Raw genomic sequence first — 13487 nt, forward strand, 5'->3', positions numbered from 1 at the left:
TCTCTCTCTCTCTCTGCCTTTTTCAGTCACACTATGTAGCACAACAACACAGCACAAACAGACACAGTGTTACCAGTAAGCAGTATGCAATTTATTGTTTTCTTCAGCATATACACAATGTTGCTAGTTTAAAGTACTTGGTTGATACACCTACTGGTTGTGGTATATAGCCAAAATAATCCATACAAATATCATTTACTGATAGACTTTAAAAAGTCCATCACCATAGCTTCTGATAAAATCCAGTTCAGTTGTCCAAGTTACCGTAGTGTTTCATAGCATAACTGGGAGCACAAAACAGTTTTTGGACTTCTTTCCAGTTGCAAAAATCTCAATTAAACCCACAATGATTCAATGCGATGAACAATCAAAACATTGATATGTCTGAGGTCAGAGAAGACTGTATAAAATTTGTAGTTGCAATTACTTATAAAACGTCTTCCTTTTAACACAAATCATGCAGCATGTTTATTGTTGGGATTCCATTTTACCAGGAAAATATATTCTTCAGTTAACTTCATATTGTGAAGTGCTGTTTTCTGGCACAGATGGTGTTTTAGTGCAAATACGCAAGACTGTGACACATGGTAAAATATGTCTCACATTAAAAAGCTTTTTGGAGTTTCAATTTTAGCACAGTTAGTGTTATTTTTAATTGAGGAAAGAGGATTTACAAGTACAAGTGCCTTTTTAAAAATATTTTTTTATTACTTCTTTGCTTAATGTGTCATTATTTCTGAAATTCAGAACCAATAAAGTTACTTAATACCAAAAGATTTCATGTGCTCCCACCCTAACTAACTTCCTCTTAGCTTCCTCCTTAGCTCCTTCCTTACAGTATTTCTTGTATCTTTTTTTTTCTCCCAACAACCTCTTGCCATTGATTTCCCAGCACAGTAAACACATCACCATATCACTGACAGTTAGATTTTACCATTGAAAACCAACTGTTACTGCTGCGCTTTGACACCCAAAAGTGTGTGTCTATTTTCTTTTTTGTTTGCGTTTTAGCTGAGCTGGAAAATCAGTGAGGGCAAACATAAGCCACAAAGACGTGTGACAGCCAGTGCAGTCATCTAGTATTTTTAAGATCCAGTGAGCAGGGCTTTTCATTCTCAGCAGACCCCTGTTATGAGACAAACGTTCAGCAACATCCTTGTTGGTCTTCACTATTCAGCTCATACCTTTTTAGAGGAAATTTTGCAGAAGCACATGTATGACTAGATCAAATAACCACAGTGTAGACCATGGGCACCGTTTTCAGTCTGATGTGTCTAGCATTGCTCAGTTAATGTTACGCCCTAAAATAGCCGCGAGGCGACACTGCCACAATATCTCAGACCTCCTACTCCCACTAAACACTACATATTGCACAATTGCGTGTTCAGTGTTGGTAAAATTATTGCGTTGTGCAGAGAATTACTTTCACATTAGGCAGTTTTATATGTGGTTGCAATGCCATGCTAATGCTAAAGGTGCTGTCATAAACTAAACCTTTCGTTGAACCAAAATACTTGATGTCTCTTATTGTGTATGACATTGTGGTTTGGCTGCTACTCAGCTCAAGCTGGAGGACATGCTGCTTCACAAGTATAACCATATTTTAAGGACCAATAAACCTTGGCTATGCTGCGTGTGAGGCTGTCAGGAAAGGAGGCCCTGACCTTTTCTTTTAGCTGACAAAGTGGTATCAACATAGGACGGCTGTCTTTCAGAATTTGTAGTTATCTAATACTGGAATCCTCTAAATGTCCAATTTGCAGAATTACTCTCATTTTACTCAACAGTTGCCTGTACTTTCAAACATGTTCTGTCTGGGTTGGTAGGGGGTTTGCAGAATACCAGAAACACACTACAGCATTGCTTCAACAAGTCAGCGCTCTTATGTTTTATTTTTGTTTTAGGTGCTGTGATAATTATAGAGGGCATAGTCTGTGGTCGTGTGCTGAATTGAATTGGAATGTCAAGTGTTCAAGTTAATTGTTTTCTAGGGTTAGGGTTAGGGTTCATAAACAACTTTCTAAAATACATGAAGATTGGGTCTTGGTGCCTAAGACTGCAGTAGTACTAGTCACCTAAATAATGAAATAACAAGTGTAGTTTATGGACTTAATAATAATTCAACCGAAACCCTGTTTTTCTAGTCCTATGACTAGGGTTCCTTACCTGAAAGTTAAATAACACCAGCTTTATTTAATATCAGCATAGCCATATAGTAGGAGCAAGTGGAATAGAGGATGTCAATAATTTCCGCCTACATCAAGTAAAGCATACCCACTGTCAAGGACTATCTGTTAACACTACAATCAGCTGGGGGAGACTGCGTGCTACAAAACCAGACTCTGAAAGAGCTCAGAGTAGATAGTTGTGTATCCTTGCCTGTAATGATTAATAATACACCAGGTAGAGTCCACCTAAACGCAGGTACAGGAAGGTCTCTTGAGCCCAGTGGTGTGTGTGTGTGTGTATGTATATGTCTGTGTTTGTGTGCATGTATATGTATAGATTTGTGTGTGTACATGACTAATGTGCTTATGTGTACTTACATCCTTACACTGTGTCAACTTTGATCAGAATTGAGTTAAAACTCTATGTACACAGAGTAGATGGAGCTGTATTTTGAAGCCAGAGACAGAGGTTCTACTTATTGTCATCCAGTAGTAGAAATTCTGTTACGGAAGTATATTATCCATTCTAGTCAAAATTTGTAACTCAGTTTTTACACAAGAGTTGGCATGGCAATGATTATCATTCTGTAAATAAGCATGGGGTTTAAAGCACATTTGACCAGATTCTTGGCCAGGTCTACTTTCTGTAAGGAGTCCCATGGCTAACTTTACAGAGACATTTCAGCCATTATTAATTAATTAAATGTAGCATTAAAACCACAGGCTTTACTATAGCTTGTTCTATAAGAAGAAGACGTTGGCATCAAACATTATTATGGATTAATTCAGCTGTGCTCTGCTCTACTGTTTCAAACTTAACAACCATTGTCCAACCATTGTGCAAACTGCAGTGCAAATGCAAACCTGTTTCTGATTGGTATACAGAGATTAAAATTCTTATACAAACAATCACAAACAATCACAAACTCAAGGAGATTGAGGCAGATGAAACAAACTTTAAATATTTAAAAGCTCGAACTAACTATTTCCATATAAACTATAGGAACACCATAGTCCAGAGATCTGGGGAGAGAGACTGAGAGAGAAGGTCAAGTAATTATTTACATACAAGCTATAGAGTGAGGACCGAACTGCAACTGCCCTGATCCTATATTGCTTTACAGTGGCCAGACTTGTGTATTTACCTCACACTCAGCTTCGTGTTTTCTTCTCCATCGGCCTCTATGGACTCTTACTCTTGCTTCATAACTTTAAAATAATTTTTTTTATCTTACAGGGGAAACATGCGAGCCACACAGAGCAACTTCCACCTGAAGGATATGGTGAGTGTATCATACTGCCCATGTTTACCTCAGCCAATATTAAAGAGAATGACAACATTCCCTTCAATGTTACATCATGCTCCTGGTAATGTCTTTCTGTTACTGTTTAAGTGTCATTGTTTATGTCAAAGGTGCAATGTTCTGTCTGAAATCGAGACTTTTTCTCTTGCTGTCAATTTTTTTTGTCAATAACTCATCCTTCACGCTGTACTACAACCATAGAAAAATACAATCAAAGGCTCCTTTTAGGCTTATACATTATAGTTATTTTAGGTTTGCAGAGGCAAGGATGGCAAAGCAAATAGGCAACAGAGTAATAAAACTGTAAACACAATACAGTACCCAGCTGTAGGTTGTTCAGGTATTGTTTAGAAAGGTTTTAATTAATTTAGAAATACTTAATTTCTTTAGGAGCTAGGTAAAGGAAAGAAATCAAATGCCGGTAGAGACTTATCCTGGAAAGGTATATATTACCACCATTGATAAACTACATCAAATAGTCAGTGTCCTTGGATTCTAAAACAGTTGAAATGAATTAAGATAGAACAATTACAATGTTAAATAGCATCACCTATGTATAGAAATAGATTCCATCCACATGGCGTTTATGTCCTCACCACTATATGTTTTGTTTTTAAGAAAAGAGCAACAGTGAAGGGAGTTTCCATTGTTGCCTCCTGCACACAAACAAGCACACTTCTCGACAATTTGATTTGAGCCAGTCTAATGCAGCGGCCCAGATGGATGTATAAAGGCCTGAGGCTACTGAAGCCATCAGAGCGATGCAGCCTTGAACAACCCAGCAAGGAGTTGTTAATATGATGCTTACTAGGGGAAGACAGTCAGTTTGTTTCAGCGGCTTATAACTGCACATAGTCAGCCAGCTACATTAGCCTAAACTGAAAGAAAATCAATTGAAATCTATGCAAATCACTTCTAGCTGCCCTCCATGCCAAGATTGATACCACTGGCCATCAGCTATTTAGATTTTGCCCTTCTCTTTTATAGAATCATAGAGTGCATGTGGTAACATATTCTAATCTTTGAATAATTAGATATGCCTTAGGCTTGTGTGTTGAATTTACATTTGTATTTATTTGTCTTACCTTGCCACCTTCTCTCCTTGCAGTCCAACCCAACCCTGCCATGCTGATGGGAAACCCTATCCGGGCATTCACACCACCCCTGGGTGGCACACCAGCTGGCATGGGCAAGTCACCAAGTCCTGTTCAGAGGATAGATCCTCACACAGGTGCCAGTATCCTCTACGTTCCAGCCGTGTATGGTGGAAACATGGTCATGTCCATGCCCCTGCCAGTAAGTTTTCTTGCGATTTTAAGATTGCACCTCCTAAGAATAAAATATGTGACACACACATTTATTTCACAAGTATTTTACATGAGAGTATATGAGTATTTTTCTCATAAAAAGTTGCCAGCCCAGGTTAATTAATAATAGATGAAGCAATTACTATATTCACTTCAAATGTATGGTTTGTTGTACTATTTAATTAGGTTTTTGTTGACTATTTAATTAGGTTTTTGTTGACTATTTAATTCAAAATACTTTATTTGTCCCTTAAGGGGCAATATAAGGCAAGCTAGTGTGCAAACAGAAGTACACATAGACAGTTCATGAGCAAGTATGAATACAAGCATGTTACTGTTAATAATCAACATTACTGGAAAAGTGCTGTCCATAATGCACAGCATGTGTTTACCTTTCTATTCTGTGTCATTATTTGTTTATCTGGTAATCTGTTTTTATTTTCCTTAGTTGCCTTGGCCGAGTTACCAGAATCGCTTTGCTGTGGACCCTCGCATCATGAGCCACCCTGCAGCCATGGCCTACAACTTTAACCTGTTGCAGGCCCAGAATCGAGGCTCCCCCATCCCTTACAGTGGAGTGGCCCACCCCTCTCCTCTAGGAATGGGCCAGCCCAGCCCTGATAAGGAGTTACAGGCAGACCCCATCAGAAATGGTCTGCCACCCAAAATCACAAATTTATATATATTATATTTCATGCCAGCAAATAGAAAGAAGTAACTGTATCGAATAGCCAAACATGTGGTAATACGTTTCTTTTTGACTTTTTTGACTTCTTAGGGAAATTAGAAGGATGCCCTAAGTCAGAACAGAGCCGTCTTCAGACACCAGAGAGGAAAACCACAGACATGAAGGAAAAACAGGCAAGTTGGGTTTTTTTCATTTTTTTAACCAGAAGTAACTCTCAGAAGTAATTTTATCTAGACCCACGTTACCAAAGCTGGTAAGCCTTTGCTGATGGTGATGGTGTTTGTTTTTGATCCAGGGAGATTTAGACACAGGCCAAAGTCGAAGTCTAGAGTCTCAGCCAGACGGGCTTGTTGGATTTCCCAATGCGCTGCTCCATCGAAAAGATCCCTCAGCTGCCCAGAGACCCCTCAACTACCACCTGGCACCACCCAACCCAGCTTTTCCTCCACATCATGCCAGTGGAAGAGCCTTCCCCCCACAGTATCCGGTCTCCAGGCTTCCTTATCGGGTCAGCCAGCCTCAACACCCAGGGATGGCCCAACAGAGTCAACAGCAACAGCTCAGCCCTGCCTACACTGGTGGTAGCCACAATGCTTCCTTCTTCAGTGGCCCCATACCCCCTCACAGGGCTGTCCAGTCTCCAACTTTGGATGGGCCAGAGTCTGGAGGGGTGGAGGAAATGAGTAGCTCCATTAGGACTCCAATGGGCCACCCAGGGGCCCACCACCCTGGCCAGCATAACCGGGTCAACAGCTTTGGGGAGGATGGACAGGATGGAAGCCTGGGAGACGGTCTGGGTGAGTGGAGCATCATATCTTCTTCCTTTGTTAGGCAAAGAAATTGTCAGATTAATAAAACAGAAATTGAAGCATAATTTTTGTTGGTATGTTTAATAATTGATTAATTAACTGAAATTCAGCATTAGTTGTGTAATAATAAAAAAACATTTTAAAGAGTTCATATCCTGATAATTTGACTTATTTTGGCAGATCCTGGTTTTCTGGGAGGCTAATTAATAGCTGCCTTTGCCTGGTCTTTAAAGTTAGCCAGGCAACAAAAACAGCAACAGGATTTGGGTATGTTGAGTCAGCGTACACCAGCAAATATGCTCTTAAACATCGTTGTCTATAGGCTTGCAAATGATTAGATGTGCATACCTCCGAGATCTAAAAAAATATATATTTTTATTTGCATCTCCTGTTCTTTATGTCAATATATTGTCTAATGTCTTATATTGAAGTCTTCTAGATATTGACTCATAGTGAATCAGTTCAAAGAGATCCTAAACTGAACAGTGTACAGTTCCTTAACCCGCCATGTCCTGAGGACAGCTCCAGTGACTCTAAAACTTATCATGTGGTTGCTCTTTCAGACCTCCAGGGTCCCTTGGCCCTAGAGGCCCTGAGCCAACAGCAGCAGCAGGCAGCCAGGCTGGGCCAGTGGGGGGAGGCAGCAGGCCCTTTTCTCCAGAGCAGCGTCGCCTTCCCTCTGCCCCAACAGCTCGCCCACCTTGCTCAGCCCGGCATGGCTCGCTTCCCCCATCAGTTGCTCCGGGCAGCTAGTTGGGGCCTTAGTGCCAATATGGAGGACGAAGCTGTTCCTTCTGCCTCCACTGGGCCCCCTTTCACCAGGTTGGACTTAACACCACTCTGTTCTGTTACATACATTAACAATGAAAATAATGTGTGCTGCATACAATTGTAACACCATCTTCAAATGTAAAGAAATACATTTTCAATTCTCAGGTACCCGGGCCTTTTGAGGGAGATGCCCCCACAGGAACAGCCAGAACCCAGAGAAGCCGCTGAGATGCAGCCCCCACCTCAATCTCGTCTCCTTCAGTACCGACAGTCCCAGCCCCGTTCCTCAGGTGACCCTTCATCCTCTTTAGCCCCCACCTCCAATCATGCTGGCCCTTTCCCATCTGGACCTTACTCCCATGACACTGGCCGCGATCTCCTTAACGACAACCTTCTCAACAACCAAGCTCTGCAGCAGCAGCAGCAGCAGCACCCTGGAAACCCACTGTATAATGCTGGTAGCTACCCACATCAGCCACCAGCCCACCCTGCCAGCCCCCCTCCCTCCCAGGTCAAATACCTTCTGCAAGAGGCCCAGTGGTCTCATGGTGGAGCTGCATCAGTGAGCCCCCCACAGCAGAACCACCTGTTAGGGAACCAGGGCCACGGCCTTCCTTATGGATTGCCCATCATGGCTCACCCCAGCAGACAGGAGCAAGTCCACCTGATGCAACTTCACCATCAGCACCAGCAGCAGCAGCAACAGCAGCAGCAACAGCAGCAGCAGCAGCAACAAGCAGCAGACAACAACAACAACAGACAACACACAACAGCAACAGCAGCAGCAGCAGCAACAACAACAACAACAACAACAGCAGCAGCAGCAACACCAACAAAGTCAAGGTCCAGACCAGGAGTCCTACCACCCATTGTCCCCCAGAACATCAGCAGCCACAGCCCTTCACAATGTAGATGAGGTATTTATTTACTTGTATTATTATCATCAGTGATTTAATAAAACAATGAAATTAGCAGTGAGTTTAAAATCTGAAAAACCTAAAATAAACTAACTAAAACTAACTATACTGACAGGCAAGCTTGCATAATTAGGGGCTCAAATCACCCAAATGAGAAGTGTGAATATTATGATGTGTACATTAAATGCTGTATTACAAGGAGAAGATGTATTACACGCATGCCTTAATATACTTACTATAAGATAAACAATTGCTTGCTAGGTTCTCTCTGATACATGAGTAAGACTTGCACTGGAGGGACTGGTTGAATTCTTTCTGCAGAGCTTTGATCTGTCAAAAACAAGGTGCTCTGTGCACAGCAGTGGTGTATAAAACGGTTGTTTAATAAATCTTTGCACAAGAGTCTTCTTCCCTTTCTTTAATGACCCCACAACTGAATCAGTAAGTGCTGCGAAAAGGGGGCTGCTGATACTTGAGGGCTGCGAGTCCCTTTTATTTTTAAGGTCATATTGCCCACCATTCTGCTTGACTTAATATCTTGTTGTCACTTTTTTCTCCTCCTTTACTGTCTAAACAGTATGAACCCAGAGGTCCAGGCCGGCCTCTCTATCAGCGCCGGATCTCTTCCAGCTACCCTGATGAGTCGTCTCCAGCCAACACCCACAATGCCCTGTCCCAGCAGCCGCAGCCCTGTACGTCAGACCACCAGGACCACCCTCATCCGCACATACAGCATCATCAGCACCCACATGCCCCCTACGGTTACCCCTCGCATGACCTCTGGCCCAGTAATGGTGGGGGTCCCGGTCCGTTCCAGAACATTCCATGTAACGGAGCCGGCACACTCGCTCAGCACCGGGACCTTCTAGGTAGGTATCGATAAGAGGTGTTTTGGTAGTTTGGAAGTTAGTTGGAATACTATTGATTATTTTCTACCCAAGTCTGATTTACCTCTCACCTCTTTTCGGGGTCTCTTTTCAATCCTCTGGCAGCTTCCAAGGCCCTTCGTCAGACGGAAGAGCAGGTGAAGGCCGAGGCCACAGCAGCAGCACAGCAGACGCACCCACACTCCCTCAACTCCCTTCAGCACCTTGGACAGTTTCCTCCTCTCATGCCCAATAACAAGCATCAGCAGCAACCTCCACCGCCACCGCCGCCGCAGGCTCCCCCAGAGGCCAGCCAGGGGGGTCCAAATTTAAGCAAACCACCCACCATGTCCTATGCCAGCGCCCTCCGCGCTCCACCCAAACCCCGAGCTGTTCGCCCCGAACAGGTCAAAAAGAACAGCGACCCTCTCTCCCTCCTACAAGAGCTGAGTATAGGAAGTTCAAATGGTAGCAATGGGTACTATTCCTACTTTAAATGAGTGTCACCTCTCCCACATAATAAATAAGTGATAAAAATATAAAACTAAACAAAAAAGGCAAAACTGTTTATAAAAACACAAAAAATAGTGCAAAGTGCATTTACAAATTGTTTCTATCAGTAGATTTGTTTTCTGGATTTTGTTTCATTTTAACTTTTTATTTGTAACAGTCATCTTTTCTCCTGTTTCACATATCTGTGAAGAAAATAAGTATATATAATGAATGCATTACTGGTATATATACATACTCATTATGTATATATGAATATATACTTATATTATCTACACTTGTATATGTACGTAATGCTAAAAAAAGTTATAAAAAAAAAAATAAAAAAGGCAAGATTTGGTTGACCACTTAGCTACCTGCATATTTTTCCTTATTGAAGTTGGTTTTGTTGGTTACTAAATAAGTATGTTAAAGTTTTTATCATTTTGTATTCCTCAGTTTTGAGTGGACGTTGCGTCTTGATTTTCATACTACTGTAGTTGTGGTAACGGACAAAAGCTAAGTGGTCAACTGACACAGAAACTACATGGAATAGTGTATAGAAGTAGATAAATTTTCCTCTAATCTGTACATATAAAGAAAATAAAAGACTGAATTGTATGCCACAGACATGTCCTTAAATTCCTGTATCATGCTAGCATTTGCATTATGAATTATTTTTTGTTCGTTGGCTTCTGATCCTTAATTCTTAGACATCCTTACCCTGGGAATCACCTTCAGTGATTTAGTAGTGAATGTGATTATTTACTGAAAAATACAAATATTGATTGCGCATTTTATTTCTCACCAATGTCTCATCAACAATAGTTACAGTGTGAAAATGTCAACATAGCAACAGCCACGTCATTCCTCCTTGGTTTGTTTTAAGGATCAGAGAACACCAGACATCGCTTTCTGTGATAAGATTATCCCAAACTGCTTCGCTTGTGGCCGATACTCATTTTATTTAGTTTCTTTTGTTTGTGTCAACAAAATCTCCATCAGAAAAAAAAAATGTTTCAATAACTGCTGGTGGACATGAAATGTTTTTGGTTTAGTTTTTTTTTGTGTGTTTTTTTTTTTGTCATTAATGGACATTGAGCATTTTTGAAAAGGTTGCAGTACTCTGAGGGTTTGTGAAAGTGAAAGAGTGGTGAGGTCAATGTGGTCTGTCGTGATAGGTAAGTTGAAACTGAGGGTGTGATCAACACTGTCATTCAGATGTTTTTGAACAAGCTAAATGTTAGCATTTTTGGTTAAGTCTGAAGTAATTGAAACAGTAGATTTATAGTAAATACCCTGAAATTTGAAAATACACATTATTATTATTAATAATAATAGATAATAATTATAATTATAATAATAGCTTGTGTCTTTGTATTTCATTGGAAATGCCCTAGATGTTGTGCGCTTTAGCAAACAGCATACTGGGTATTATTTGGATCGTTGATGCTATTATAATATACTATAATATACTGTTGGTCTCACAGACGTTTTGCCGTCATAGTTTCTAAATACCTTTTCATAGCTTAAGACAGACTGCCCAAAGAACCTTTGCCATTTTCTCTGTAAGACCATTCTTTAATGCCCGCGTTATATGAACCTCATAATAAACAGTAATCACTTATCTCTCTCGTAAGCTATTTGCTCCCAGTTCCACCAAAAACGTTAGCCATAGAAAGTCAAAAGCATTTCTTTATCCCTAATGTTTTCTCATTTCAGGACATTTAAATGAAACCATCCCTCCACCACCTTTGAACACTCTGCTTGAGATTTAACCAAAAACACAACATCGTAACAATACAATAAGCTGTTCAAAAACGTGTTTGCTAATGTATGTGTTTGTAGGCTGTGCATAACGAGAATGAATCGGTAATGTTGTGGAAGTTGTTCCTGGTCATTCAAAGAATTGCGTTATTCACTTTTTCAGTCTTATCTGGCATTTTGATATTAAGGCAGCAGATGAACTTCCCTTTAATTTAACTGAAAAGCTCTTTTTACATGTGCCACGTCCATCATTACTTTTTTGTCTAAGAAAACTAAAACACACAAAGAATACAACACAGCATCATTAATGTTAAGTCAGCGAGTTGCTTGTTACAGGTTGACACACAAGGAGGCCACACAGCTACATGCACATGGATTTCACTGCTAGTACACACGGAGCCCTGATGATGCCAGTCCCTCATAGCTAAAATATAAAAAGATGCTGGTATACTATATCTGCCATGGTTTTCCTTTTCCTAAAGCAATACTGGAAATAGTCATCCAGTGATTTGGTCCTGTTGTATGTAAAATCATTTATCGTTAAAACACCGCTGCCCCATTTGCTTAATTGGTGAAATTGTATTAAATCATCCTGTTGTTGTTTCACGGCTTTCAAACGGCAGTTAGTCACTTCCTCAGAAAGCTACCACCCCACTGCTAATAACTTAGATGTGTTTTGAACAGTCAGCGGAGAGCTTCATAAAGGAATGGTTTTATTTTGAAGTTTTGACATTTTAATTCAAAGGTCCAGATTTTTTGACTTGGCGGAGAACACCACATACTTGTAAATATGCATTTTCTAGGTATTTACAAACAAGAACTTTGGGAGCGCCTCAATTTTGTAGAATCTGTTCAAAGAAGAGGTATGCCCTTTTTAATTATGCAAATTCACAAAAAATAATGATAATTCTAGAAATGGACAACGACAAACCAGTTGGTAGTTGCAACACCTTGTAACTTTTTAGATATTTTTTTTTAAGATGGTGTCTGGCTGATTTGACAAAGAGGAGAATTTCAGTTGCAGCTGTTATAAGACAACTTATCCCGCTGTACGATACATATTTTTAAGTATATGTTGCTGGATTTGTCCTGTTCTGTTTTCTCACCACTTCACAGCTGTACAACAATCAACATTTTTTGTTTTTTCAATGTGAAGACTTTCTTTTTGTGCATGTTGAGATGACCTGGCTGGTTTTTATCCCTGATTTTATCAGTTTGTATTGATTTGTGAATGAAAAAAAAGAAAAAGAGAAAAAAAAAGCTTTTGTTCAACCTACAGAGTCAAATTTTGGTATATTATTTGATGTGTACAATAACTTGTGACATTATCAGCAAAACTATTATAATATTTTACTAACATGTCAATCAAATATGTAATGCTCATGTAAGTTTCTTTCTTTTTTTTTCTTTTTTTTTCTGCAGTTACTTAGCGGGGCTTAGCTGAGGTTGCTCCCTGCTGTGTGTCGTATTTCCGAAGCTTTGGACGCGTTAGTTTGGGGAATCATTTTTCTCACAAAGCGGTCGTTGGCTAATCTCTGAAGTTGTGCAATACTAATATTTCACCGCTTCTTCAACTACACTTTTATTTATTTTTGAAGCAGAAGAGATTGAGCCAAAGACATTCTATTTACAACTGTCCGTCATTGCTGATTTGTTTTTAAGGCTTCAATTTGTTTTTCCCCCATCAAGAATCTTTATTTCAAAATCAGTTTGACAGGATCTTTGCTGTGATACAAGGGTCTTTACTCTTGTTATGAACTCGGATTTTAAATGTTTTCACTACCCAATGTTTCACCGTATATCATCCTATGAATTCTTTTTTCTTGAAATCATTCTGTGTTGCCTTTTAAAGAAAACAAAGCAAAACCAACTTGTGTGTGTATTGTGGCACATGGAAAGGGAGCAACCTTTTGCCCAGCCAGTAGAGAGCACTGTGTTCAGCCTTCTATAAACGCCACATCTCTTCTTGTTATCTGTTTGCTCTCCTCTGTTCTTCCCTCGCTGCAGTGAATCAATGGCACACCTGTTCTCCCAGCCTCCCAGTCCCATTGGTTCCTCCCTCGTGGGTACAAAATAATGAATAGATCTGTTTTACTCTTCTTCATTTCAATTGGTGGTGGTTATAATAAAGGATTTAGACTGTGTTTCAAAGGTTTATTTTCTTTTTTTTTATTTGTTTCTCTATTAAAGTGTTTTTATTGAAACTGCTCGAGTTCTGTCTCTCTTTTTTTTTATCATCTTCTGCATTACACAGCACTGCTATAGACGAGCCTTTCTGCCTAGCTGGGTCACTGTCTAAAGGATTTATTAGGGCAGCTGTAGTCACCTAGAGAGTCTGAAAGGCTCCTCAGCACTTAATTAAACCACACATTAACGCTGAGACAATGAAAAATGCAGTAAA

General features: G+C 40.1%; 1 protein-coding gene across 1 annotated transcript in view; it reads left to right on the top strand.

The window, feature by feature from the left end:
* The window catches only part of helz (helicase with zinc finger), a 48405-nt gene extending 35115 nt beyond the window's left edge, over positions 1-13290 (top strand). The window contains 10 exon segments of the mRNA XM_035659427.1: positions 3406-3451; positions 4581-4768; positions 5228-5432; positions 5558-5640; positions 5763-6264; positions 6840-7098; positions 7213-7783; positions 7785-7964; positions 8542-8833; positions 8957-13290. Of these exon segments, the coding sequence (XP_035515320.1) occupies positions 3406-3451; positions 4581-4768; positions 5228-5432; positions 5558-5640; positions 5763-6264; positions 6840-7098; positions 7213-7783; positions 7785-7964; positions 8542-8833; positions 8957-9330 (2700 nt within the window). The 3' untranslated portion in view covers positions 9331-13290.
* The last annotated feature ends 197 nt before the right edge of the window (positions 13291-13487 follow it).

Source organism: Morone saxatilis, unplaced genomic scaffold (assembly GCF_004916995.1).
Source record: "Morone saxatilis isolate NCDOM2014 unplaced genomic scaffold, NCSU_SB_2.0 Contig17, whole genome shotgun sequence".
Lineage (NCBI taxonomy): Eukaryota > Metazoa > Chordata > Actinopteri > Moronidae > Morone > Morone saxatilis.